The sequence below is a fragment of the Budorcas taxicolor genome, chromosome X (assembly GCF_023091745.1).
Source record: "Budorcas taxicolor isolate Tak-1 chromosome X, Takin1.1, whole genome shotgun sequence".
Classification (NCBI taxonomy): Eukaryota; Metazoa; Chordata; class Mammalia; order Artiodactyla; family Bovidae; genus Budorcas; species Budorcas taxicolor.
The window spans coordinates 74,335,529-74,362,284 of record NC_068935.1 but is presented as its reverse complement, the minus strand read 5'-3'; the positions used below and the strand labels follow the sequence as shown (position 1 = coordinate 74,362,284).

The 26,756-nt window shown below is 37.1% G+C and overlaps 1 protein-coding gene across 1 annotated transcript in view; it reads right to left on the bottom strand.

Moving 5' to 3' along the window:
• Positions 1-26,756, bottom strand: part of ATRX (ATRX chromatin remodeler) — a 280,266-nt gene that overhangs the window by 58,587 nt on the left and 194,923 nt on the right. Inside the window, exons 27-28 of the mRNA XM_052663022.1 lie at positions 6,351-6,504; positions 3,300-3,406 (exon numbers count right to left, since the gene is read on the bottom strand). Of these exons, the coding sequence (XP_052518982.1) occupies positions 3,300-3,406; positions 6,351-6,504 (261 nt within the window). The remainder of the gene's footprint in view (positions 1-3,299; positions 3,407-6,350; positions 6,505-26,756) is intronic.

Genomic DNA, 26,756 nt, shown 5'->3' with positions numbered 1-26,756 from the left:
GTGGGCTGCCATTTCCTTCTCCAGTGGATCTTGCCAAACCAGAGACTCAAAATGAAAAGCAATACAGTGTTAAAAAAATTAACACATCCATGCCTTTGAGAATTTAGACTAAAACAAAAGGACAAAGTATGTCTCATCAAGTGAAATTTTGTTTATGTTCTAAGGACTGTAATATCCTACAAGATTCAAATATTAAGGATGTCTAGAATAAATGATCTAGCTGTATTAATGATTCCCACAAATAGGATGTGTTTCTTTATTTTTGGCTGCACTGGGTCTTTGTTGCTTTTGTGTGGGCTTTCTACAGTTGCAGCTACACTTCATTGCAGCATGCAGGCTTCTCATTGTGGTGGCTTCTCTTGTTGTGGAGCACAGGCTCTAAGGCACATGGGCTTAGTTGCTCCACCACATGTGGAATCTTCCAGGACCAGGGATCAAATCCATGTCCCCTGCATTGGCAGGGAAATCCTTAGTTGTTTAATTTTTTTTTTTTTTACTTTATTTTACTTTACAATACTGTATTAGTTTTGCCATACATCAACATGAATCTGCCAAGGGTGTACACATGTTCCCAATCCTGAACCCCTAGTTGTTTAATTTTTAAATAACATTAAAAGTTTAAAAGTCTTAGGATATATCTTAAGGTGTATGCATGCTCAGTCACTCAGTGGTGTCCTATTCTTTGCAACCCCATGGACTGGAGCCTGCCTGGCTCCTCTGTCCTTGGAATTTTCCAGGCAAGAATACTGGAGTGGGTTGCCACTTCCTCCTCCAGGGGATCTCCCCAATCTACATCTCCTGCATTTGCAGGTGGATTCTTTGACCACTGGGCCAAGTGGGAAGCTCCACATCTTAAGGTATATAAGAATATATTATTCCTAGGGAAAAATTTTAAATTAACAAATTACTTTAAAAAATCCCACATGATCATCTCAATAGACACTAAGAAATCACCTGACAATACTCAATACACATTCATGACAAGAAAAACACACTCAAAAAACTGGAAATAGAAGAGAATTTCCTCAACATCATAAACGCTATCTACTAAAAAATATAAATAACATTATACAGAATGGTGAAAGATCAGATGCTTTCCCTTTAAGATTAGGAACAAGAAAAGGATGTCCAGTTATGTCACATTAATTCAACACTGTACTAGAAGTTCTAAGGAGAGAAATAGTCAAGAAAAAGAAATAAAAGTAATCTATATTGGAAAGGAAGAAGTAAATCATTATTTGCAGATGACATGATCTTGCATAAGGAAAATCCTTTAAAATCCACAAAAAACTACTGGAACTAATAAATGATTTAATACGCAAAACTTAATTCATACATTTGCAATGAAAATTCAAAACTGAAAGTAACACAATTCCACTCATAATATTATCAAAAAGAATAAAATAAATTTAACATAAGAAATGCAAAATGCATACACTGAAAACTAAAACACTGGTGAAAGAAATTCAAGATTTAAGTAAATGTTAAAACATCCCATGTTCATAGATCAGAAGACTTAATATTGTTAAGAAGGCAATACTTTCTAAAATGAACTTACAAGTTCAATGCAATTTCTATCAGAATTCAAGCTGACATCTTTGTAAACTTTACAAGCTAATTCTAAAATTCATATGGAATTGCAAGGGATCCAGAATAGCCCCCCACAAATAAAATGTTGAACAGAAACAATGTAGGAGGAATCACAATTTCAAAACTTACTTTCAAAGCAAACGTAATCAGAACAGTGTGCTACTGGCATGAGGACTGACATATATACAAATGGAACAAAACTTGGGGAGTCAAAAAATAAATCTGTCTCTTTGGTCAACTAATTTTCAACAAGGGTGCCCAGAAACGATGAATGGAGAAAGAACAGTCTTCTGAGTAAATAGTGTTTGACAACTGGATAGCCACAGCAAAAGACTGAAGTTGGATCTTTAACCTCATAGCATATATAAAAATTAATGCATCAAAATTCTAACCAATTAATGCATCAAAGACCTAACCAAAAGAGCTAAAACTATGATTCTTTGAAGGAAGCATAGGAGTAAATATTCATGAACTTGGATTTGGCAATGGTTTCTTAAATATGACATTAAAAGCATAAGTAACAAAAGAAAAAAATGTAAATTAGACTTCATAAAAATGAAATACTACCTAGAAAGTAAAAAGACAACCAAAAGAATTAGAGAAAATATTTACAAAGCATATATGTGAAAATGGCCTCCTGAACAGAATATTCTTTTTAATTTTTTTTTTAAGAAGGTCTTTCAAATGAGCAAAGGACCCAAATAATCATTTTTCCAAAGGAGAAATACAGATGGCCATGAAACAATGGTCAAAATCATTAGTCACTAGAGAAATACAAATCAAAATCACAATGAGATACCATTTCACAGCCACTAGGATGACTATAATTCAACAACAGAAAACAAATGTTGATAAAGATGTGGAGAAATGAGAACCCTTGTACAATGCTTCTTGAGTGCAGCCAGTATAGCAAACAGTTTGGTCGATCTTCAATACATTAAACTTAGAATTGCATATGACACAACAGTTCCATTCGTAACTATCCAATATATCCCAAACAGGTAAAAACAGATTTTAAAGAAACAAAAACTTGTATACAAACATTCATAGCTGCACTATTCACAATAGCCAAAAAGAGAAAACAACTTATATCTATGAATTAATGAATGGATAATCAAAATGTGGGTATTAACCATAAAACAGAATATTATTAGGTTATTAGGAATAAAGCAGTGACACTTGCTACAATTTGGATGAACCTTAAAAACATGCTATGCAAAAGAAGTCAGTCACAAAAGACCAAATATTATATGACTCTATTTATATGAAAGGTCCAGAATAAGTCAATCTCAATTTATATAAAGAGAAGGTAGATTAGTGATTGCTTAAGGGTAAAGTGGTAGAAAGGAGGTTAGCAGAGTGATAGCTAAAGGGTACAGTGCTTCTTTGGTGATTCATATGTTCAAAAATTGACTATGGTGATACCTGTACAACTCTGAAAATATACTAAAAACCATTGAACTGTACACCTTAAGTAGGTAAATTGCATGTTATGTGAAGTATATCTCAACAACACTGTTTAAAAAAACAAACAAAAAATTTGCTACAACAACAGCAACAAAGACCATATTTATAGGGAAAAGGACAAAAAGAAAGTGCAGAAAAAATATATAAAGGTTGTGAGTCCAGGTAATTTTTTTCTTCTATTGTTAAAATGTTTATATGTCTGAATGAACATTTTAAAAATTATGATGTACAACATAACTCACCTTTATAAATAAGAGGCTTATCTTTATCTTCTGTCTTTTCTCTACTAGCCAATTCAAGAAAATCTTCAATCAAGTCCAGAGATATGAGAGATTGGCTGAAAACAAGGCTGAAAAACAAATCAGCGTTCATAGATTAAATGAATAACAAACTCAACACATTTCTAATCAAAACGTCAGTAGGACTTATTTGGTAGAAATTAACAAGCTGATTCTAAAGTTTATATGGATATGCCAAGCACATAGAGTAGCCAAAACAATTTCGAAAGGAAAAAAGTTGGAGGTATAACTCTACATGATTTCAGCACAAAGCTAGTATAATCAAAATAGTATAGCACTGACAAAGAAACCAACACAAATCAATGGAACAGAATATAATCCAGATATAAAGCCACATTACATTTAACTAGTTTTTGACAAAGAGGCAAAAGCAACTCAATGGAAAGAAGTCTTTTCAACAATAGTCTTGGCAAAACTGGACGTTCATATGCTAAAAAACAAATTTCTGTCTAAGCCTCAGCTGCATAAATAGGGAACAGAAGAATCTAATTTGACAAGTTTTTCTTTAAAAGCAAAAAAAAGTCTTAGCTGACCATAAGTCAATATGAAGCAATAATGTTGTTTAGATGTTGGAAAACCATTCTATCAGACTGTAGGAATGGAATGACAGGATCCAGAGTAAATAATAACCAGACTCACTATAATTATGTGTTAATAGAAACTCAGCTGAAGTGTTTTGTTTACTGTGACCATATTTTGAGATGAGTGCTAAAAACTGAAGCATATTCATGACCATTGTCAGGACTGAAATTAAGCCATACAAAGAATAGAATAATCAACTGAGAAGAAAAAAGCCTACAGTGACAAGAGATAAACCCATCATTATCTGAAGAGGAGACAATTGAAATAGTAGTAGTGATGTCTGCAACCTACTTTGAAAAGTATCAGAAAATAAGATGGACAGAGGGATGGATAGATAGGTATATAATAAAGTATGATAAAGTATAGTATAGATTCTAGGTAACAGGTATGTAGGTATTCACTCTATTTATTCTTTCTGCTTTTTATGTTTGAAAATTTCCATAATGAAACACTGGACAAAGAATAGTGGTAATCACAATTTCAGAAATGCACAGTTTTATGTCTTAATGTTGATAACATTTATCACTTGGGTTAATAACTAAAAATGATCATTATAACAGTATTTTTAAAAAGCAATAGATATATTCTATTTTAGACCAGGGGAAAATAGCTATAAGAATACAGTACAAACTAAAGATAAACATACATTTTTTAACACTTTGAAGTATTAAACTCTAGGGAGCCTTCTGAAATGGAAAATATTCTACTCAGGAGAAACTAGAAGAGCATCTATGATGAACATGGTAGAAGATATTCCTTGTTAGGAAAAATTAAAAGACTACTAAAAATCTCCTATACACTCATAATATTCTTATATGGTATCCAATAAAAATTAACATTAAACTATAAAAGTTAATAGAAAAAAAAAAAGCATAAGCATGTCTAAATCATCAGTCTCTTCTGACCCTTCAGGAACTTGGAGCTCAAATATCTACTTTCTACTTGACATCTCTCGTGGACATATAATATGCCTTGGAAACTTAACAAAACCACAGTAGAACTCTTTACTACCTGTAATAAACTTAGTTCTCCCTTAGTCTTCTCCATTTTAGTAAATAACAACATAATTCACAGGCACTTAGGGGGAAAGCCTGGGAGTCATCTTTGACTACTGTATCTTACTGTCCTGCATTTAATCTACCAAGTATTGTTTCTCTACCCCAAAACACACTCTTTATCTCCACTACTACCATTCCATTCCATGCCAATATCCTCCCTTATCTGAACTACTTGTTTCTGTGTAAGTGGCAATTTATAACTAAAATAACTTGCAGTGAGTACTTACTTGGTGTGATGTACAGTGGTTAATAAAAATCAATATTTTTATAATTAACGATTAACTCAAACAACTCACTGTCCAGCAAAAAAAAAATACATTAGAATGTGTTAAGAGTAAAGTAGAAGTATATTAAAAGGTGGTATGAAAATATAACAGAAATCTACCTCTTTCCAGGAAAGTTAAAGAAAGTAAATTAGATTTTTTTTAAGATAGAAGATTTGTTTTATTTCAGCCTTATGTTAAAGTGCTTAAAGTTTTTAACAAAAAATTCTTATATTACAAGCATTATATTTTAAAAATATTTTATGACCAGAACATAGGGCCTTATTAAAGCCTAAACGATAAGCATGGTTCAAAATTTTAAAAGCACATCTTTAAATAATAAAATGAAGGATAAGATTGGGGGATGGAATCTAGGGAAGGGAATTGGGGCACAAATGCTAGAAGTAAAACAAACAGAAAAAAAAAACAAAGGAGAAATTATAGAGAGTAGTCAAAAAGGGGTAAAATAAAGTCTGAGAGGTATCCACTAGATTTGGAAATTAGAAGGTCAATAGGTGACATTAAAGGGCTTCCCTGGTGGCTCATCAGTAAGGAATCCACCTGCCAATGCAGGAGATGCAGGGTGGATCCCTGGGTTGGGATGATCCACTGGAGAAGGAAATGACAATGCACTCCAGTATTCTTGCCTGGGAAATCCCATGGACAGAGGAGCCAGGAGGTTATAGTCTATGGGGGTGCAAAAGAGTCAGACACAATTTAGCAACTAAACAATAAAAACAACAAAGCGACTTTGAGGGTGGGGGGAAATCTCAGTAAAGTAACAGTGTAGAAACCACACTGCATGGATTGAAAAATGATTCTGAAAATGATGAAATATAGATACCAAGTAGAGACTTGGCTCAAGGAAATAAGTTCAAGATTCTACAGCCAGAAGGGGAAAATGGCACTGAAGGAACATCCAGAATATGCACTCAGAAATAGTGGCTTAGAAGGAAGATAGTTGTCACTACACTAACCAAGAAATAACATCTTTAAAAAGGAAGAAAACAAAACAGATTTAAGTATTTCAAACAATAAAAAGGTTATCAAAAATTTAATATAATAAAAATAGGAAATAGGAAAGAACTTACACTTTATCCCCAATTTCCTCTGCCATTCGAAGAATTTCAAAGAGAAGTACCATTTTTCCAGAATGCTCTAAAACCTCAGCATCAGCATCTGTAACAAAATCTTTGTACCAGTCTGGAGCTGGGCTGCTTGGATTAGAAGAGGAAGTAGCTTTACCTAAACAAAATAAATGAAATATAAATAAGTAGGCAAATAAGAGAAGAAACTGAAAGACTCCAGAGTGGGATTAAGAAAGAGATTAAGAGAAACAGATATAGACCAACCAATTCAGGGAGAGACTGAGAAAGAAAGAGACTGGTAGGGAGAGAGAGGAAAAAAGACAACCATAGGAGAGAAAGAGCTCTACACTCTAAGAGAAAGACAAGAGGTGGGGGAGGTGAGGCAGACAGGATTGCGGGAAAAGGAAATAAAGAGACAGAAAATCAGACATATACAAAGGCACATAAACACACACACATATGCACACAGACACGGGGGAGGGCCTCCAAATACAGAGTAAGCAAGAGACAGACCTTGAGAAAGTGGAAGTATGAGAAACAGTATTTGGGGTAGGGGTAGGGGTTCAGAAAGACAGAGACCCAAAGAAATTAAGTCTCCCAGGCCTGAGACAGTATAATCCCAAAGCACACCCTAACAGACAGGAACTAGGAGAAAAGACCGAGAGACCCAAAGAGAGAGGGAGAGAAGGGAAGAGAGACTGACTTGGAGATCAAGAGAGAAAAGCTCTTTAGGGGCAGGAAAACTTTCACTGTGCTAGAATTCTGGAAAACTCAAACAAGGATTGTTCCCAGAATCATCATCTCGTGGTAAATCATTTTGATCTTTAAAAAAAGAAGAAAACACTATTTTGCTCTTATTTTCCCCATAAACTTTGACTATAAAAAGGTATGAGAAGCAAGTAACAAAATACCTATGAAAATAAACAGTTAAGTTTCAAATACAGGATGTACAGGTTTAACATATTTCTGTGCCTTCTCAGATGCCATTTAATGCAAAGTACTTTAAATTTTTATATTGTTTGTTATAAAGTATTCTACATATTCAGAAACATATACAGAATATAAAGAACAACAGTGTTCACACATCGCATCTTTGTCCAATTTTAAAACTTGTTAAGTCTGCTTCTGATGCAGTTGAAGCATAATACATGACCCTACTCAATACTATTCTCTTATTTCCCACCCTTCTTTCTGAGAGATAAATAAAACCCTAAATTTTATATTTACTTTTTATGCGTATGTTTTTTAAAAATATAAATTTATTTATTTTAATTGGAGGTTAATTACTTTACAATATTGTATTGGTTTTGCCATACATCAACATGAATCCACCACAGGTATACACGTGTTCCCCATCCTGAACTCCTCTCCCTCCCTGGTACATCACCAAACTGTATATTACACTTCATGTTTTTAAACTAGATGTAAATGGAACATATGTATAACTATATATGTATAGTTGTACTTTGGCCACCTGATGTGAAGAACTGACTCACTGAAAAAGATGCTTTCTTGATGCTGGGAAAGATTGAAGGCAGGAGGAGACGGGGACGACAGAGGATGAGATGGTTAGATGGCATCACCAACTTGACGGACATGAGTTTGAGTAAACTCTGGGAGCTGGTGATGGACAGGGAGGCCTGGAGTGCTGCAGTCCAAGGGGTTTCAAAGAATCGGACACGAATGAGAGACTGAACTGAACAGATACATACTTTTATACTGAATATACTTTTTCACTGAATATAGTTTTCATTTTCCATTCAAAGTGAGACTGATTCAATAATTCTGCCATATACGGTATTCTACTGCATCACTATATTATAATTTTTTAGTTCTCCTGATCACAGACATTTATGTTCTTTTTCATTTTTGGATACTATGAAATAACTGCAATAAACCAGTCAGTATTCTATTTTTCTAGAATGTATATATCTCATATAAGTTTAAAATTTTCTGGTATAAAGTTATGCTTATGATTTATAAAATATCACATTAAACATTCCTACTTTATAAATTGTTTACTATCTCAGGTTCTTGACATTCTGATCATGCTGTTTGACTTTTGTGTTAACTTTGTCAGGTTAACTATTAATTTTTGTTGCTAACTTTTCCTAATGTTGATTGTTTCTTCAGGCATTCTATAACTTTTTACTGTCATGTCACTTTTAATGTGGCTGGAATATGTGAGAATCGTTGGTAGCCTGGGTTCAGTTCAGTCAGTTCACTCGCTTAGTCATGTCCAACTCTTTGCGACACCATGGACTGCAGCATGCCAGGCTAGTCTGTCCATCACCAACTACCATCACCAAGCTCCCAGGGAGCTTGCTCTAACTTATGTCCATCGAGTTGGTGATGCCATCCAAACATCTCATCCTCTGTCGTCCCCCTCTCCCACCTTCAATCTTTCCCAGCATCAGGATCTTTTCCAATGATATAGTTCTTCACATCAGGTGGCCAAAGTATTAGAGCTTCAGGTTCAGCATTAGTCCTTCCAATGAATATTCAGGGCTGATTTCCTTTAGGATTGACTGGTTTGATCCCCTTGCAGTCCAAGGGACTCTCAAGAGGCTTCTCCAACACCACAGTTCAAAAGCATCAATTCTTCAGCACTCAACTTACTTTATGCTCCAACTCTCACATCCATACATGACTACAGGAAGGACCATAGCTTTGATTAGATGGACCTTTGTTGGCAAAGTAATGTCTCTGCTTTTTAACATGCTGTCTACATTTGGCATAGCTTTCCTTCCAAGGAGCAAGCATATTTTAATTTCACGGCTGCAGTCACCATCTGCAGTGATTTTGGAGTCCAAGAAAATAGTCTGTCACTGTTTCCATTGTTTCCCTGTCTATTTGCCATGAAGTGATGGGACCAGAAGGCATGATCTTCATTTTTTGAATGTTGAATTTTAAGCCACCTTTTTCTACTCTCCTCTTTCACTTTCAAGAGGCTCTTCAGTTCCTATTTGGCTTCTACCATAAGGGTGATGTCATCTGCACATCTGAGGTTATTGATATTTCTTCTGGCAATCTTGATTCCAGCTTGTGTTTCATCCACATCAGCATTTTGCATGATGTATTCTGCATATAAGTTAAATAAGCAATATACATCCTTGATGTACTCCTTTCCCAATTTGGAAACAGTCTGTTGTTCTATGGTTCCAACTGCTGCTTCTTGACCTGTATACAGATTTCACAGGCGGCAGGTAAGGTCAGTATTCCCATCTCTTTAAGAATTTTCCACAGTTTGTTCTTATCCACAGAGTCAAAGGCTTTGGCGTAGTCAATAAAGCAGAAATAGATGTTTTTCTGGGACTCCTTTGCCTTTTCTATGATCCAGTGGACGTTGGCAATTTGATCTCTGGTTCCTTGGCCTCTTCTAAATCTAGCTTGAACATCTGGAACTTCTCAGTTCACGTACTGTTGAAGCTTCACTTGGAGAATTTTGAGCATTACTTTGCTAGTGTGTGAGATGAGGGCAATTGTGCAGTAGTCTGAACATACTTTCACATTGCCTTTCTTTGGGACTGGAATGAAAACTGACCTTTTCCAGTTTCCTGACAGCAAGATGGCAGAGTAAAAGGATGGATGCTCATCTTTTTCTGCAAGAACTCCAAAATTGCAATTCAGTGCTGAACCACCATTGACAGGAGAATGTTGGACCCGACCAAAAAAAGATACCCCACATCCAAGCAGAAAGGAGAAGCCCCAACAAGATGGTAGGAGGGGCGAAATCATGTTTAGAATCAGACCCCACACCCGCCAGAGACACTTGAAGGGCTCAAACAAAACCTTGAGTGCACCAGGACCCAGAGGCCCCTCAGAGACTGACTAAGACCTGCCTTTGAGTGTTTGAGTATCTCCTGTGGAGGCACGGGTCAACAGTGGCCTGCCGTGGGGACAGGGGCTCTGGCTGCAGCAGACCTGGGTCACACAGCATGTGCCATAAGCCCTCTAGGAGGAGGTCGCCACTAGCCCCACCATATAGCTCCGAGCAAAGGACACACAAACTGCAGAACAATTATACCAAAGAAATTCTCCCACTATTAAGAAAGTTCTACGACCCACAAGAGATTTCCCAACCTGGAGATCTCGCAAAGGGACCAAGAACACCCAGGGAATTTGACTTCACAGGCCAGTGGGAAACTGAGCCAGACTCGCCTGTGAGTGGAGGCAGGAGTCAACAGCTTGGCCTCAGGCCAAACAATAGGGAGGGAACACAACTATGCCCATCAACAGCAAATTAGATATAAGATTTACTGTGCACAGTCCTGCCCATCAGAACAAGATGCAGTTTCCCCGTCAGTCAGTCTCTCCCATCAGGAAGCTTCCATAAGTCTCTTCTCCTTATCCCTCAGAGGACAGACAGAATGAAAACCACAATCACGAAAAACTAACCAAACTAATCACATGGACCACAGTCTTGTCTAACTCAATGAAGCTATGAGCCATGCCATGTAGGGCCACCCAAGATGAACAGGTCATTATGGAGAGTTCTGACAAAACGTGGTCCACTGGAGAAGGAAAAGGCAAACCACTTCAGTATTCTTTTCTGGAGAACCCCATGAATAGTATGAAAAGGCAAAAAGATATGACACTGAAAGATGAAGTCCCCAGGTCAGTAGGTGCCCAATAAGCTACTGGAGAAGAGTAGAGAAGTAACTCCAGAAAGAATGAAGAGACAGAGCCAAAGCGAAAACAATGCCCAGTTGTGGATGTGACTGGTGACAGAAGTAAAGTCCAATGCTACAAAGAACTGTATTGCATAGAAACCTGGAATATTGTTAGGTCTATGAATCAAAGTAAATTGAAAGTGGTCAACAGGAGATGGCAAGACTGAACATCGACATTTTAGGAATCAGTGAACTAAAATGGACTGGAATGGGCGATGTTAAGCCTGGGTTAACATCATACAATTCCACAGTGATTCTGCATCTGCATCTGTCAGGTCTTCCAAGAGGATCACCAATCCAGAACTACTTTTGAGGTTAGTATTTCAGCTTGAAATGTTTAGACTATGTAGATAATATAAATTGAAACCATAAACTATGTGAGAGAAAGCCCATGATTATGAATCCAAGGGAACTACTTTTGAATCTCATAGCCCAGGGTGACACAGATAAGATTTCTTGCCATCTCCCTGAATTGATGGGCAATTTTTTTTGTATCCTGTTCTTCTATGGAGTACATATCCTTTAAATAGATTCAGCTTTAATCTGAGTTCTAAGAACTTTCCACCTTATAGAGGGCTTGAATCTTACCCTGGATAGGTAAAAACCAAAATTACTCTCAAGACTAGCCCATCCCCAGAGCTTCCATAGCATATCTTCTTGACCTTACTGTTTAAATTCAGTTTCTTCTTTTTGTCTGGGTCCTAGTAATTTCCATTACTTTCGTTGTAATTGTTGTCCAGTCGTTAAGTCATCTCCAACTCTTTGCAACCCAATGCACTGCAGCACACCAGGTTTCCCTGTCCTTTACCATCTCCTGGAGCTTGCTCAAACTCAAGTCCATTGAGTTGGTGATGCCATCCAACCATCTCATCCTCTGTCATTCCCTTCTCCTCCTGCTTTCAATCATTCCCAGCATAGGGTCATTTCTGATGAATTGTTTCTTCACATCAGGTGGTCAAACTATTGGAGCTTCAGCTTCCACAGTACGCCTCCCAATGAATACTCAGGGTTGATTTCCCTTCGGATTGACTGGTTGGATCTCCTTGCAGTCCAAGGGACTCTCAAGAGTCTTCTCCAACACCACACTCCAAAAGCATCAGTTCTTTGGTACTCAGTCTTCTTTATGATCCAACTCTCACATCCATACATGACTAATGGAAAAAACATAGCTTTAACTATTCAGACTTTTGTTGGCAAAGTAATGTCTTTGCCTTTTAATAAGCTAAGTTTGTCATAGGTTTTCTTCCAAGAAGTATCTTAATTTCATGGCTGCAGTCACCATCTGCAGTGATCTTGGAACCCAAGAGAATAAAATCTGTCACTGTTTCCATTGCTTCCCCATCTATTTGCCATGCAGTGATGAGACTGGATGTCATGATCTTAGTTTTCTGAATGTTGAGTTTTAAGCCAGCCTTTTCACTCTTCTCTTTCACCTTCTTCAAAAGGCTCTTTAGTTCCTCTTCTCTTTCTGCCACAGAAGTGCTGTCATCTGCATATCTGAGGTTATTGATATTTTTCCCAGCAATCTTGATGCCAGCTTGTGCTTCATCCAGCCCGGCATTTCTCATGTTGTACTCTGCATATAAGTTAAATAAGCAAGGTGACAATATACAGCCCTGATGTACTCCTTTCCCAATTTGGAACCAATCTGTTGTTCCATGTCTGGTTCTAACTGTTGCTTCTTGACCTGCATGTAGGTTTCTCAGGAGGCAGGTAAGGTGGTCTGGTATTCCCATCTCTTTAAGAATTTTTCACAGTTTGTTGTGATCCACAGAGTCAAAGGCTTTAGAGTAGTCAATGAAGCAGAAGTAGATGCTTTTCTGGAATTCTCTTACTTCTGTGATCCAAGGGATGTTGGCAATTTCATCTCTATTCCTCTGTCTTTTCTAAATCCAGCTTGTACACCCGGAAGTTCTCAGTTCATATACTGTTGAAGCCTAGCTTGGAGGATTTTGAGCATTACCTTGCAAGCATGTGAAGTAAATGCAATTGTGCAGTAGTTTGAACATTCTTTGGCATTCCCATTACTTTTACAGACCTCATTATGCATTTATCTTTAAACCACAATAAACTACTACCTAATGTGTCACATATTTAATATGATTCTATGCCTTGAGTATCTTATACTATATTCCTCCCTCTTTTCTTGACAAACTTTCATGTATATTTTAGTGTCCTTCAAGTGTCAACAAAACTTTCATCTTAGAACAGCCTTCTTAAGAGAGTAACCCTTGTCTATCATCTGGGAACTTGAATGGTAAACAGTCCCCTGTACTAACGTAAAATTTTCCCTGAAAACGAAGGGATCACTGACCCTAGGCTTCTAGAAAAGAAACACCTATTTTTGTTCCAGGAGTCTGGTATTTGCTAAAAGCCAGGCAGACAGTGCTGTTGTCACCAGGCCCCAGTAAAAATCCTTGGGTACTTAGCTTTTAATGATCTCTGGTAGACAACACTTCACACATACTGCCATAAAATGTTACTGCAGAAATTAGTACATCCAGTGTGAAGGAGATCAGCCCTGGGATTTCTTTGGAGGGAATGATGCTGAAGCTGAAACTCCAGTACTTTGGCCACCTCATGTGAAGAGTTGACTCATTGGAAAAGACTCTGATACTGGGAGGGATTGGGGGCAGGAGGAGAAGGGGACGACAGAGGATGAGATGGCTGGATGGCATCACTGACTCAGTGGACGTGAGTCTGAGTGAACTCTGGGAGTTGGTGATGGACAGGGAGGCCTGGCGTGCTGCGATTCATGGAGTCACAAAGAGTAGGACACGACTGAGCAACTGAACTGAACTGAACTGACTGTGACTCCACTAGAAGAGGACTCTTGGAAGATTATGCCTGTTTTCCTCTGGACTTTGATCCATATATGCCTTTTCCCTTTCCTGATTTTGCTTTATGCCCTTTTGCTGTAACAAACCATAGTCCTGAATATGAGTATCTGCTAAGTCCTATGAGTTACCAAACCTGGGGGTGGTTTGGAAGACTCCTGACACATAGCTTATCAAGCATATGTTGACTAAAATTCCTTTCTACCATTAGTCAACTGGCAAATAATCAGTGCCTTTGGGAATTTTACATTTTGACAGATGTGCAAACAACTTCAGCAATGGTTACCCAATTCAATAAAGGCAATTTATATATGGTAAAAGTGTCAACAATTAAATTAAAAAGCTGGTTCAAACGTGGCTGAAAATAAGAAGTCTCAAAACTTAGCACAGGTGAAAATTTCTGTGCAAAGACAACAGATTCATACTAATTTTAATTCTATTGGATATAATGACAATATTTAATCTCTAAAAATTAAAACTGGCCCCCAAAACATGGGATACTCCAGTTAATAATTATCCTGAATATATAATTAAAACCTACAAATAGATATTACATGCGGAATATTCATATTTCATCATTGACATAGAATAATCATTCCTTCTGTTATAATTTTTATATTGTATAGGCATGCATGACAATTAACAGTGAATTAATAAATCAAAGCCATTCCTAAATATCCACCTTGGATATCAAAAACATGCTTACAAGGTATGGTACAAAGGAAATACAAATAGAAAGCAAAACTTTTACCTCTAATTTCTTGAAGCAATACAAATATATATTTAAACACCATATCTGCAGCGAGATATACTATAGTTGTTTTTTTTCTTTAGAATTTCATTTTATACCAGAATTCTACTACACATGAATATTGGTAGAAGTCATTGGAAATGTAGATTATTGTTAAATGCAACTTAAAGAATACTCTCTCCATCCTGTTTTGATGGCACAAGTGTTTCTACGCTTACTAAACTCAGTGGTTCTATTGGAAAAGCAACATATTTGCCAGTCTAGTGAAGAATATTCCCTACCAGACTAAGCATCCCTGAAGACCAGGCCCCTTTGCTTATCTTTTGATTCCTGGTATCAGCGTATTAGATATACACCATATATTTTTTATTCTAGAGAATGACTAGAAGAATTAGGCTATAAATTCATCTATCAATCAGTCATCATCATCATCTTCAAAGTGGGGTTGCACAGAATCGGACACGACTGAAGCAAGTTAGCAGCAGCAGCAGTAAGTATATGTTAATCCGCAACTCCTAATTTACCCCCCTTTCTGTTTTGGTAACCACAAGTTTGTTTTATATGTCTGTAGGTCTATTTCTGTTTTGCATATGTTTATTTGTATTATTTTTCTTTTCTTAGTTTCCAGATATAAATTATATCAGATGGTATTTGTCTTTCTGACTTACTTCACTCTGTATGATAATCTCTAGGTCCATTCATGTTGCTGCAAATGGCATTATTTCATGAATTTTTATGGCTTAGTAATATTCTATTATATATACATATATGGGATTCCCTGGTGGCTCAGTGGTAAATAATCTGCTTGCCAATCCAGAAGACGCAGGTTTGATCACTGGGTCAGGAAGATACCCTGGAGAAGGAAATGGCAACCCACTCTGGTATTCTACCTTGCATGGAAATCCCAGGGACAGAGGAGCCTCGTGGGCTATGGTCAAAGGGGTTGCAAAAGAGTCAGACAACACTAAGCGACTAAACAACTGACTAAACATCTAAACAACAACATACACATATACACACCACATCTTTATCCATTTATCAACATTTAGGTTGCTTTCATGTCTTGGCTAATGCAAATTGTGCCACAATGAACACTGAGGTGCACATATCTTTGCAAATTATGGTTTTTCTCCTGATATATGTGCAGGGCTGGGATTGTAAGATCATATGTTTTTAGATTTTTATGGAACCTCCATCACCTCACACTGGTCAGAATGGGAATCATCAAAAAGTCTACAAACCATAAATGCTAGAGAGGGTTTGAAAATAACCTTCCTATACTGATGGTGGCAATGTAAATTAGTATAGCCACTATGGAGAACAGTAAGGATATTCCTTAAAAAGCTACATTGTAATCTTAGAAATAAAGGTGGGATATCATTAAAATATTATATGTATAAATAACAGTACTAATAGAATGGTAAACTCTGTAAGTGTATTTTGTACATTGATATAACCAAGCTTATTGAGCAGTACCAGGCACATAGTAAGAATACAATATGCATTTGTTGAATGAATAAATGTGCTATGTTACTGCTAACATTATGATATTACATCATATACAAAGAATATACCCATACAATAAATTATAGACATTTTGCTTTTAACTGACTTATAATTAGCTTTTAGGTGAACAACAGGGATTAAATGTTTTATACATTATGAAATGATAACCACAATAAGACTAGTTACCATCCATCACAGTACAAAGTTGCTATAATATTACTGACTATATTACCTAGGTGTACATTAAATCCGTATGAATTACTCATTTTATAGCAGAAAGTTTGTATCTCTTTGTACCTCTTAATTCCCTTTACCTATTTCATCCACACCCTCATGATGTACCTCCCTCTGGAAACCACCAGTTTGCTCTAGATATCTATGAGTATCTTGTTCTTAATTAGTTTTGTTTGCTTGTTAGTTTTGCTTTTTACATTCCACATATAAGTGAAATCACAGAGTATTTTTTTTTCTTTCTCTGACTTATTTCATTTGCCCTGTAGGTCTATTTATGTTGCGAAAATGACAAGATTTCACTTTTTATGGCTGAATAGTATCCCATCACACACACACAGACACAGACACACACATACACCATCTTTATCCATTCATCAACTGATAGACAACTTATGTGCTTCCATATTCTGGCTATTGCAAATAGTGCTGCAGTGAACGTGGGCTACATATGTATTTTTTATTTAGTCTCTGTATTCTTCAGAAATGGAAATGCTCGATCTTGTGGTGAATGTTAGTTCTTTTAATTTTGGGGACAACCTTCATATTTTCATAACGGTTGCATCACTTTACATTCCCACCAGCACTGCACAACAGTTTTCTTTTCTCCACATATTCACCAACACCTGCTGTATCTTGATTTTTGATAACAGCCATTCTGACAGGTGTGTGGTGGAATCTCACTGTGCTTTTGATTTGCATTCTGCTGATAATTTGTGATGTTGAGGGTCATTCCATGTTCTTGTCAACCGTCCGTATGTTTTCTTTGGAAAAACATCAATTCAGGTCCTCTGGCCAGTTTTTAATCAGTTTTTAATTGTTTTTTGATACTGAGTTGTATGACTTCTATATATACTGTGGATATTAACCCCTTATAGGGTATATCATATGCAATATGTTGTCCCATTCAGTAAGTTGCCTTGGATTTTGTTGGTGGTTTCTTCCACTGTAGAAAATCTTTTTACTTTGATGTAGTCTCATTTCTTTAATTTCACTTCCATTGCCCTTGCCTAAGGAAACAGATCCAAAAAAAAAATTCTAAGACCCATGTCACAAAGCATACTGCCTATGCTTTCTTGCAAGAATTTTAAAATCTAAGGTCTTATTAAGTCTATAATCCATTTTGAGTTTATTTTTGAATGTGGTATAAGAAACTGGTCCAGTTTCATTCTTTTGCAGATAGCTGTCCAATTTTCCTAACAACATCTTTCCAAGAGACTATCTTATGCCCACTGGATGTTCCTGTTCCTTTGTTGTAGATAATGGGATATAGAGGCTTGGTTGAGTTTTTTTCTGAATTCCCTATTGTGTTCTATTGATCTATGTCTTGGATTTTGTGCTACTACTATCTTGTTTTGATTACTAAAGCTTTGTAGTAGAATTTTATAAGTCTGGAATCATGTTATCTTCAGCTTTGTAATTCTTCTCAAGATTGCTTTGGCTGTTCAGTACATTCCTGGTTCTATACAAGTTTTAGGATTGTTCTAGTTCAGTCTAAAAATGCCATTGGGAATATTCCTCCCTTTGCAATTTTTGAAGAATTTGAGAAGGAAAGATGTTAGCTCTTCTCTAAATGTTTGACAGAATTTCCCTGTGAAGCCATCTGGCCCTGGACTTTTGTTTGCTGGGAGATTTTTTTATCACAATTTCAATTTCCCTGGTTCTGATTGGTCTCATCATATTTTCTATTTCTTCCTGGTTCAGTCCTGGAAGACCAGGTTGTATCTTCCTAAATATTTGTCCATTTCTTCCAGGTTGCCAATTTTATAGGCATATTTTGCTTGCAGTAATCTCTTATGATTTTATTGTATTTCTGCAGTGTCAGTTATAACTTCTCCTTTTTCATTTCTAATTTTTATTGATTTGAGTTCTCTGCTTTTTTTTCTTGATGAGTTTGGCTAATGGTTTATCAATTTTGTTTATCTTCTCAAAGAATGCGCCTTCAGTTTTATTGATCTTTGCTATTATTTTCTTCATTTTTTCTTCATTTATTTCCATTCTGCTCTTTATGATTTCTTTCCTTCTACTAACTTCAGGGGTTTTTTGTTCTTATTTCGCTAACTGCTTTGCATGTAAGGTAGGTTGTTCATTTGAGATTTTTCTATTTCCTTAAGGTAGGATTATATTGCATAAATGTCCCTCTTAGAATTGCCTTTGCTGTGTCCCATACATTTGGAGTTGTCATGTTTTTGTTGTCATTTGTTGCTAGGTATTCTCTGATTTCCTGTTTGATTTCTTCAGTAATATCTTGGTTAGCTGGGAGCATAAGAAAGTGTATTTGGCTGCTTTTTGATGGAGTGTCCTATAAATACCAATTAAGTTCTAAATGCTCTAATGTCTCATTTAAGGCTTGTGTTTCCTTATGAACTGTCTGGATTATATGGCCACTGGTATAAGTGTGGTGTTAAAGTTCCCCACCATTACTATGTTACTGTCGATTTCCCCTTTTATAGCTGTTAGCATTTGCCTTATGTACAGAGGTGCTCCAATATTCCTAAACTGATTCTATGAGGCCACCATCAACCTGATACCAAAACCAGACAAAGATCACAAAAAAAGAAAATTGCAGGCCAGGATCACTGAAGAACATAGATGCAAAACTCCTCAACAAAATACTAGCCAACAGAATCAAACACATTAAAAGAATCACACATCACAATCAAGTAGGGTTTTCCCAGGGATGCAAGGATTCTTTGATATACAAATCAATCAATGCAATATACTATATTAACAAATTGAAATCTCAATAGATGCAGAAACCGTTACTGACAAAATTTAATATTCATTTCTGATTAAAACTCTCCAGAAAGTAGGCATAGAGTGAAGCTACTGCAAGATAATAAAGCCCACATATGACAAACCCACTGCAAACACTTTATGCAATAGTGAAAAACTGAAAGTATTTCCTATAAGATAAAGAAGGTAATGAGGGTGTCAACACTTGCCCCTATTCTTCAACATAGTTTTGGAAGTCATAGCCATACTAATCACAGAAGAAAAATGAAAGGAATTCAAATTGGAAAAGAACTAGTAAAACTGTCACTGTGTACAGATAACATACATGGAAAATCATCAAGATGCCACCAGAACATTACTAGAGGTAACCAATGAGTTATTAAAGTTGCAGGATACAAAATTAATGCACAGAAATCTCTTACATTCCTTTATACTAATAATGAAGGATCAAAAGGAGAAATTAAGGGAACAATCCCATTTACCATCACAACAAAAAGAATCAAGTACCTAGGAATAAACATACCTAAGGACTCAAAGGGCTTCCCTGGTGGCTCAGTCAGTAAAGAATCCACCTGCAATGTGGGAGACCCACGTTCGATCCCTGGGCTGGGAAGATCCCCTGGAGGAGGACATCACAACCCACTCCAGTATTCTTGCCTGAAGAATCCCTATGGACAGAGGAGCCTGGCAGGCTACATACAGTCCATGGGGTCACAAAGAGTCAGACACAACTGAGTGACTAAGCACAGTACACAGCACAGCAAGGAGGCAAAAGACTTGTATGCAAAAAACACAAGACACTGATGAAATCAAAGACGACACAAACAGATGGGAGAGATATACAATGTTCTTAGATTAGAAGAATCAATATTGTGAAAATTACTATACTACTCAAAGCAATCTACAGATTCAATGAAGTCTCTATCAAATTACCAATGGCATTTTCCACATAATTCAAAATTTGTATGGAGACACAAAAGACCCCTAATAAACAAAGGAATCTTGAGAAAGAAAAACAGAGCCAGAGAAATGAGGCTCCCCGACTTTAGACTATACTACAAAGTTACAGTAATCAAGGTATTATCATACTAACACAAAAACAGAAATATAGATTAATGGAACAGAATAGAAAGCCCAGAAATAAATCCATGCACCTATGGTCACCTAATCTATGACAAACAAGGAAAGTATATACCACGGAGAAAACAGTCTATTCAGTAAGTGGTGCTGGGAAATCTGAACAGCTATGTGTAAAAGAATAAAATTGGAACACTCCCTAACAGCATACACAAAATGAATTAAAGACCTAAATGCAAAGCCACTATTAAAAACTTAGAAGAAAACATAGCCAGAACAGTCTTTGACATAAATCACAGCAAGATTCTATCTCCTAGAGTAATGAAAATAAACAAATGGGGCCTAATTAAACATAAAAGCTTTTGCATAGGAAAGGAAACCAAAAACAAGATGAAAAGACAACCATCAGAATGGGAGAAAATATTTGCAAATGAATCAACTGAGAAAGGATTAATCTTAAAAATACACAAGTAGTTCATGCAGCTCAAAATAAAAAACTAACAACCATACCAACAAATGGGTGGAAGACCTAAGCAGACATTAATCTAAAGAAAATACACAGACGGCCCACAAACATGTGAAAAGATGCTCAACATCACTCATTTTCAAGAAATGCAAATCACAACTACAATTTATATCACCCCACACTTCTCAGAATGGCTGGCATCAAAAAATCTACAAACAATAAATGCTAGAGGACTTCCTTTATGGACCAGTGGTTGAGAGTCTGCCTGCCAATGCAGGGCACACAGGTTCGATCCCTGGAGGTCCAGGAGGATTGCACATGCTATGGGGCAACTAAGCCTGTAAACCATAACCAGTCAGCCTGTGCTCTAGAGCCTGCCAGCCAAAAATACTAGAGCCTGTGCTAGTAGAGCCTGTGCTCCACAGCAAAACAAGCCACTGCTATGAGAAAACCACACATTGCAACTAGAAAGTAGCCCCTGCTTGCCATAACTAGAGAAAGACCATGAGCAGCAACGAAGACTCAGTACAGTCAAAAATCAATCAATAAATCAAATAATATATAAAGACAATCCTTAAAAATCAACAGAATCTACATTTTCTTTTTAAAAATTAAAAAAATGAATGCTGTAGAGGGTGTGTAGAAAAGGTAACCCTCCTATACACTGTAGGTGGAAATGTAAATTGGTACAGAGACTAAGGAGAACAGTATGTCAGTCACTCAGTCCAGTTCAGTTCAGTTGCCCAGTTGTGTCCGACCCTTTGCGACCCCATGAATTGGAGCACGCCAGGCCTCCCTGTCCATCACCAGCTCCTAGAGTTTACCCAAATTCATGTCCATTGAGTCGGTGACGCCATCTAACCAGCTCACCCTCTCTCGTCCACTTCTCCTCCTGCCTTCAATCTTTCCCAACATCAGGGTCTTTTCAAATGAGACATCTCTTCGCATCAGGTGCTCAAAATATTGGAGTTTCAGCTCCAACATCAGTCCTTCCAGTGAACACCCAGGACTGATCTCCTTTACGATGGACTGGTTGGATCTCCTTGCAGTCCAAGGGACTCTCAAGAGGCTTCTCCAACACCACAGTTCAAAAGCATCAATTCTTCAGCGCTCAGCTTTCTTTACTGTCCAACTCTCACATCCATACATGACTACTGGAAAAACCATAGCCTTGACTAGATGGACCTCTGTTAGCAAAGTAATATCTCTGCTTTTTAATATGCTGTGTAGGTTGGTCATAACTTTCCTTCCAAGGAGTAAGCATCTTTTAATTTCATGGCTGCAATCAACAACTGCAGTGATTTTGGAGCCCCACAAAATAAAGTCAGCTACTGTTTCCCCATCTACCTGCCATGAAGTGATGGGACCAGATGTCATGATCTTTGTTTTCTGAATGCTGAGCTTTAAGCCAACTTTTTTACTCTCCTGTTTCACTTTCATCAAGAGGCTCTCTAGTTCTTTTTCACTTTCTGCCATAAGGGTGGTGTCATCTGCATATCTGAGGTGATTGATATTTCTCCTGGCAATCTTGATTCCAGCTTGTCTTTCCTCCAGCCCAGTGTTTCTCATGATGTACTCTGCACAGAAGTTAAATAAGCAGGGTGACAATATACAGCCTTGATGTACTCCTTTTCCTATTTGGAACCAGTCTGTTGTTCCATGTCCAGTTCTAACTGTTGCTTCCTGACCTGCATACAGGTTTCTCAAGAGGCAGGTCAGGGGGTCTGGTATTCCCATCTCTTTAAGAATTTTCCACAGTTTATTGTGATCCACACAGTCAAAGGCTTTGGCATAGTCAATAAAACAGAAATAGATGTTTTTCTGAAACTCTCTTGCTTTTTCAATGATCCAGTGATGTTGGCAATTTGATCTCTGGTTCTTCTGGCTTCTCTAAAGCCAGGTTGAACATCTAGAAGTTCACAGTTCACGTATTGCTGAAGCCTGGCTTGGAGAATTTTGAGCATTACTTTACAAGGGTGTGAGATGAGTGCAATTGTACAGTACTTTGAGCATTCTTTGGCATTGCCTTTCTTTGGGACTGGAATGAAAACTGACCTTTTCCAGGCCTATGGCCACTGCTGAGTTTTCCAAATTTGCTGGCATATTGAGTGCAGCAGTATCACAGCATCATCTTTCAGGATTTGAAATAGCTCAACTGGAATTCCATCACCTCCACTAACTTTGTTCATAGTGATGGCTCTCAAATCCTACTTCTGGGGATATATCCAAATAAAATTAATTCAGAATGATACACGCACCCCAATGCTCTTTGCAAAGGATTAATCTCCAAACTACACAAATAAGCTCACAGAGCTCAATATCAAAAAACAAACAAGTCAATCAAAAAATGGGTGGAAGACATAAATAGACATTTTCCCAAAGAAGAAATACATGTGTCCAATAGACATATGAAAAGATATTCAACACAGCTAATTATTAGAGAAATGCAGATCAAAATGACAATAAGGTACAACCTCACACCAGTCAGAACGGTCATCATCAAAAAATCTATAAACAGTAAATGCCGGAGATGATGGGAAGAAAAGGATCACCTCTTGAACTGTTGGTGGGAACGTAAACTGTTTCAGTCACTGTGTAGAACAGAATGGAGGTTCCTCAAAGAAAAAAAGTAAAATTACCATTTGTTGTTGTTGTTGTTCTAAGTCGCTTCCAGCTCTTTGTGACCCTATGGACTATAGCCCACCAGGTTCCTCTATCCATGGGATTCTCCAGGCAAGAATACTGGAGTTGGTTGTCATGCATTCCTTCATGGGATCTTTTCGACCCAGCAATCAAACCCACAAATTCACCTGTGATGCCATCTGTACCTGGACTTTTGTTTTTAAACTATAGGTTAAATATTGTTACTAGTATAACGTCTATTCAGATTTTCTATCTCTTTATGATTCAGTCTTAGAAGATTGTGCAATTCTAGAAATTTATCCATTTCTCCTAGATTGTCTAATTTGTTGCCATGCAATTTAGTACTCTCATTATTCTTTTTTATTTTGTTGATGTTAGTTGTAACTTCTCTTTTCATTTCTAATTTTATTTATTTGGGCTCTCATTTTTTATAATTCTGGCTTAATGTTTGATTTTGTTTATCTTTTCAAAGAAACAACACTAAATTTCATTGAATTTTACTTTTTTAGTCTCAATTTCCATTCTTTCCACTCTAATCTTCATTATTTCATTCCTTCCAGAAACACTGGGCTTTGCCTGTCGTTTTTCTTGTTCCTTTAAATGTATATTTACATGATTTATTTGACATTTTTCTTATTTCTTCTAGTAGGCCTGTACCACTATGAACTTTTCTCTTAGAATTGCTTTTGCTTCATCCCATAGATTTTGTAATGTTGTGTTTCCATTTCCATTTGTCTCAATGCATTTTTGAAATACCTCTTTGGTTTCTTTGTTGATCAACTACCTGTTTAGTAGCATGTTTTTTAACCTCCATATGTTACTGTTTTTCTCTAGTTTTCTTCTTCTACGTGACTTCTAGTTTCATACCACTGAGATCTAAAAAGATGCTTGATATGATTTCAATCTTCTTAAATTTATTAAGGCTTTTTTTCCCGTTTTTATTTTAAATAAATTTATTTCTTTTAATTGGAGGTTAATTACTTTAAAATATTGTATTGGTTTTGCCATCAGTTTAGTTCAGTTCAGTCGCTCAGTCGTGTCCGACTCTTTGCGACCCCATGAATCTCAGCACGCCAGGCCTCCCTGTCCATCACCAACTCCTGGAGTTCACCCAGACTCACGTCCATTGAGTCAGTGATGCCATTCGGCCATCTCATCCTCTGTCGTCCCCTTTCTCTCCTGCCCCCAATCCCTCCCAGCATGTATGGATGTGAGAGTTGGACTGTGAAGAAGGCTAAGCACTGAAGAATTGAAGCTTTTGAACTGTGGTGTTGGAGAAGACTCTTGAGAGTCCCTTGGGCTGCAAGGAGATCCAACCAGTCCATTCTGAAGGAAATCAACCCTGGGATTTCTTTGGAAGGAATGATGCTAAAGCTGAAACTCCAGGAGTTTGGCCACCTCATGCAAAGAGTTGATTTTGCCATACATCAACGTGAATCCGCCACAACTATACACGTGTTCCCAATCCTGAAACCCCCTCCCTCCTCCCTCCCCATTTCACGCCTCTGGGTTGTCTCAGTGCACCAGCCCCAAGCATCCAATATCATGCATCGAACCTGGACTGGTGATTCGTTTCATGTATGATATTATACATGTTTCGATGCCATTCTCCCAAATCATCCCATGCTCTCCCTCTCCCACAGAGTCCAAAAGAATGTTCTATACGTCTGTGTCTCTTTCGCTGTCTCGCATATAGGGTTATCACTACCATCTTTCTAAATTCCATATCTATGCGTTAGTATACTGTATTGGTCTTTTTCTTTCTGGCTTGCTTCACTCTGTATAATAGGCTCCAGTTTCATCCACCTCATTAGAACTGATTCAAATGTATCCTTTTTAATGTCTGAGTAATATTCCATTGTGTATATGTACCACAGCTTTCTTATCCATTCATTTGGTAATGGACATCTAGGCTGCTTCCATGTCTTGGCTATTATAAACAGTGCTGCAATGAACACTGGGGTACACGTGTCTCTTTCAATTCTGGTTTCCTTGGTGTGTATGCCTAGCAGTGGGACTGCTGGGTCATAAAGCAGTTCTATTTCCAGTTTTTTAAGAAATCTCCACACTGTTCTCCATAGTGGCTGTACTAGTTTGCATTCCCACCAACAGTGTAAGAGGGTTCCCTTTTCTCCACACCCTCTCCAGCATTTAAGGCTTTTTGACATAATATATGATCTGTCCTGAGAAACATTCCATGTATACTTTAAAAGAATGTGTATTTTGCTGCTGTTGAATGAAATGATCTATATTGATTAAATACATCTTGCTGAATATGTCCTTTACCAATTTAGAGTCTAAATGGTCTATCCATTGAAGTATTAAAGTCCTCTATTACTGTATTACTGTATATTTCTCCCTTTATTTCTATTAATATTTTCTTTATATATTTACATACTCCTATGTTGGGTATATGAATAATTATAAATTTTATATCCTCTTTCCAGATCGACCTCACAATGGCATGCCCTTCCTTGTCTTTTCTTATAGTTTTTGTTTTAAAGTCTATTTTGTCTGATATAAGTATTACCATCCCAGCATTCTTTACTTTTCCATTTGCATGGAGTATCTTTTTTTAATCTCTTCTTTTTTGGTTTATGTGTGTCTTCAGATCTGAAGAGTCTGCTACAGGCAGCATATAGAGATGTGTCATACTTTTTTATCCATTCAGCTACCCTATGTCTTTTGATTGAAGCATTTAGTCAATTTACATTTAAAATAATTATGGCAGGCATGTAGTTATTGCCATTTTGGTACTTGTTTTCTGGTTATATTTTCAGTTCTCTGTTCCAGTCTTACTCTGTTTCTTCCCTTGTTTTTTGATGGATTTCTTTAGTTTCACATTTGGATTCTTTTATTTTTGTGTGTATCCATTGTATTTATTTTTGATTTATGGTTACCATGAGGCAAAAGTTCCCACTCTGTGGTCATGTGGTGTCAGATGAGTATGAGCAGCATTGGAGGCTGCCCCTACTTGTGCTAAGTACACAGTGAAAAGCTATGTCAAAGATGGTTTCCACGTCCAAACACATCACCCTTTCACAACATCTGCATCAACAGGACAGTGTCCTGTGCCAAGGCTGACAAGCTCTAAGAAGATATGTAGGGTGCCTTTGGAACACCCCAGGACACAGTGGCCACAGTACACATTGGTCAAGTCATCATGTCCATCAGCACCAAGCTGAAGAATAAGGAACACATGACTGAGGCCCAGATGGTGGCAGAAAAGCAACTCATTCCACTTGGCTGTGGGGTCAAATACATCATTAATTATGGCCCCCTGGACAAATGGCAGGTCACAGAATCACAACAGCCTTGGCGTTCTCCACTGCTTGTTCAAGCCCACCATTAAATCCTCCTTTCCAGTCTGTCAATCAATCAATGAAAAAAAAAAAAAACTCCATTTTCACTTGCCTGTCACATTTTATTTTTTGTTGCTATATTTAATTTCTTTTTGTGTATCCCATAACTACTTACTTATACCTGATT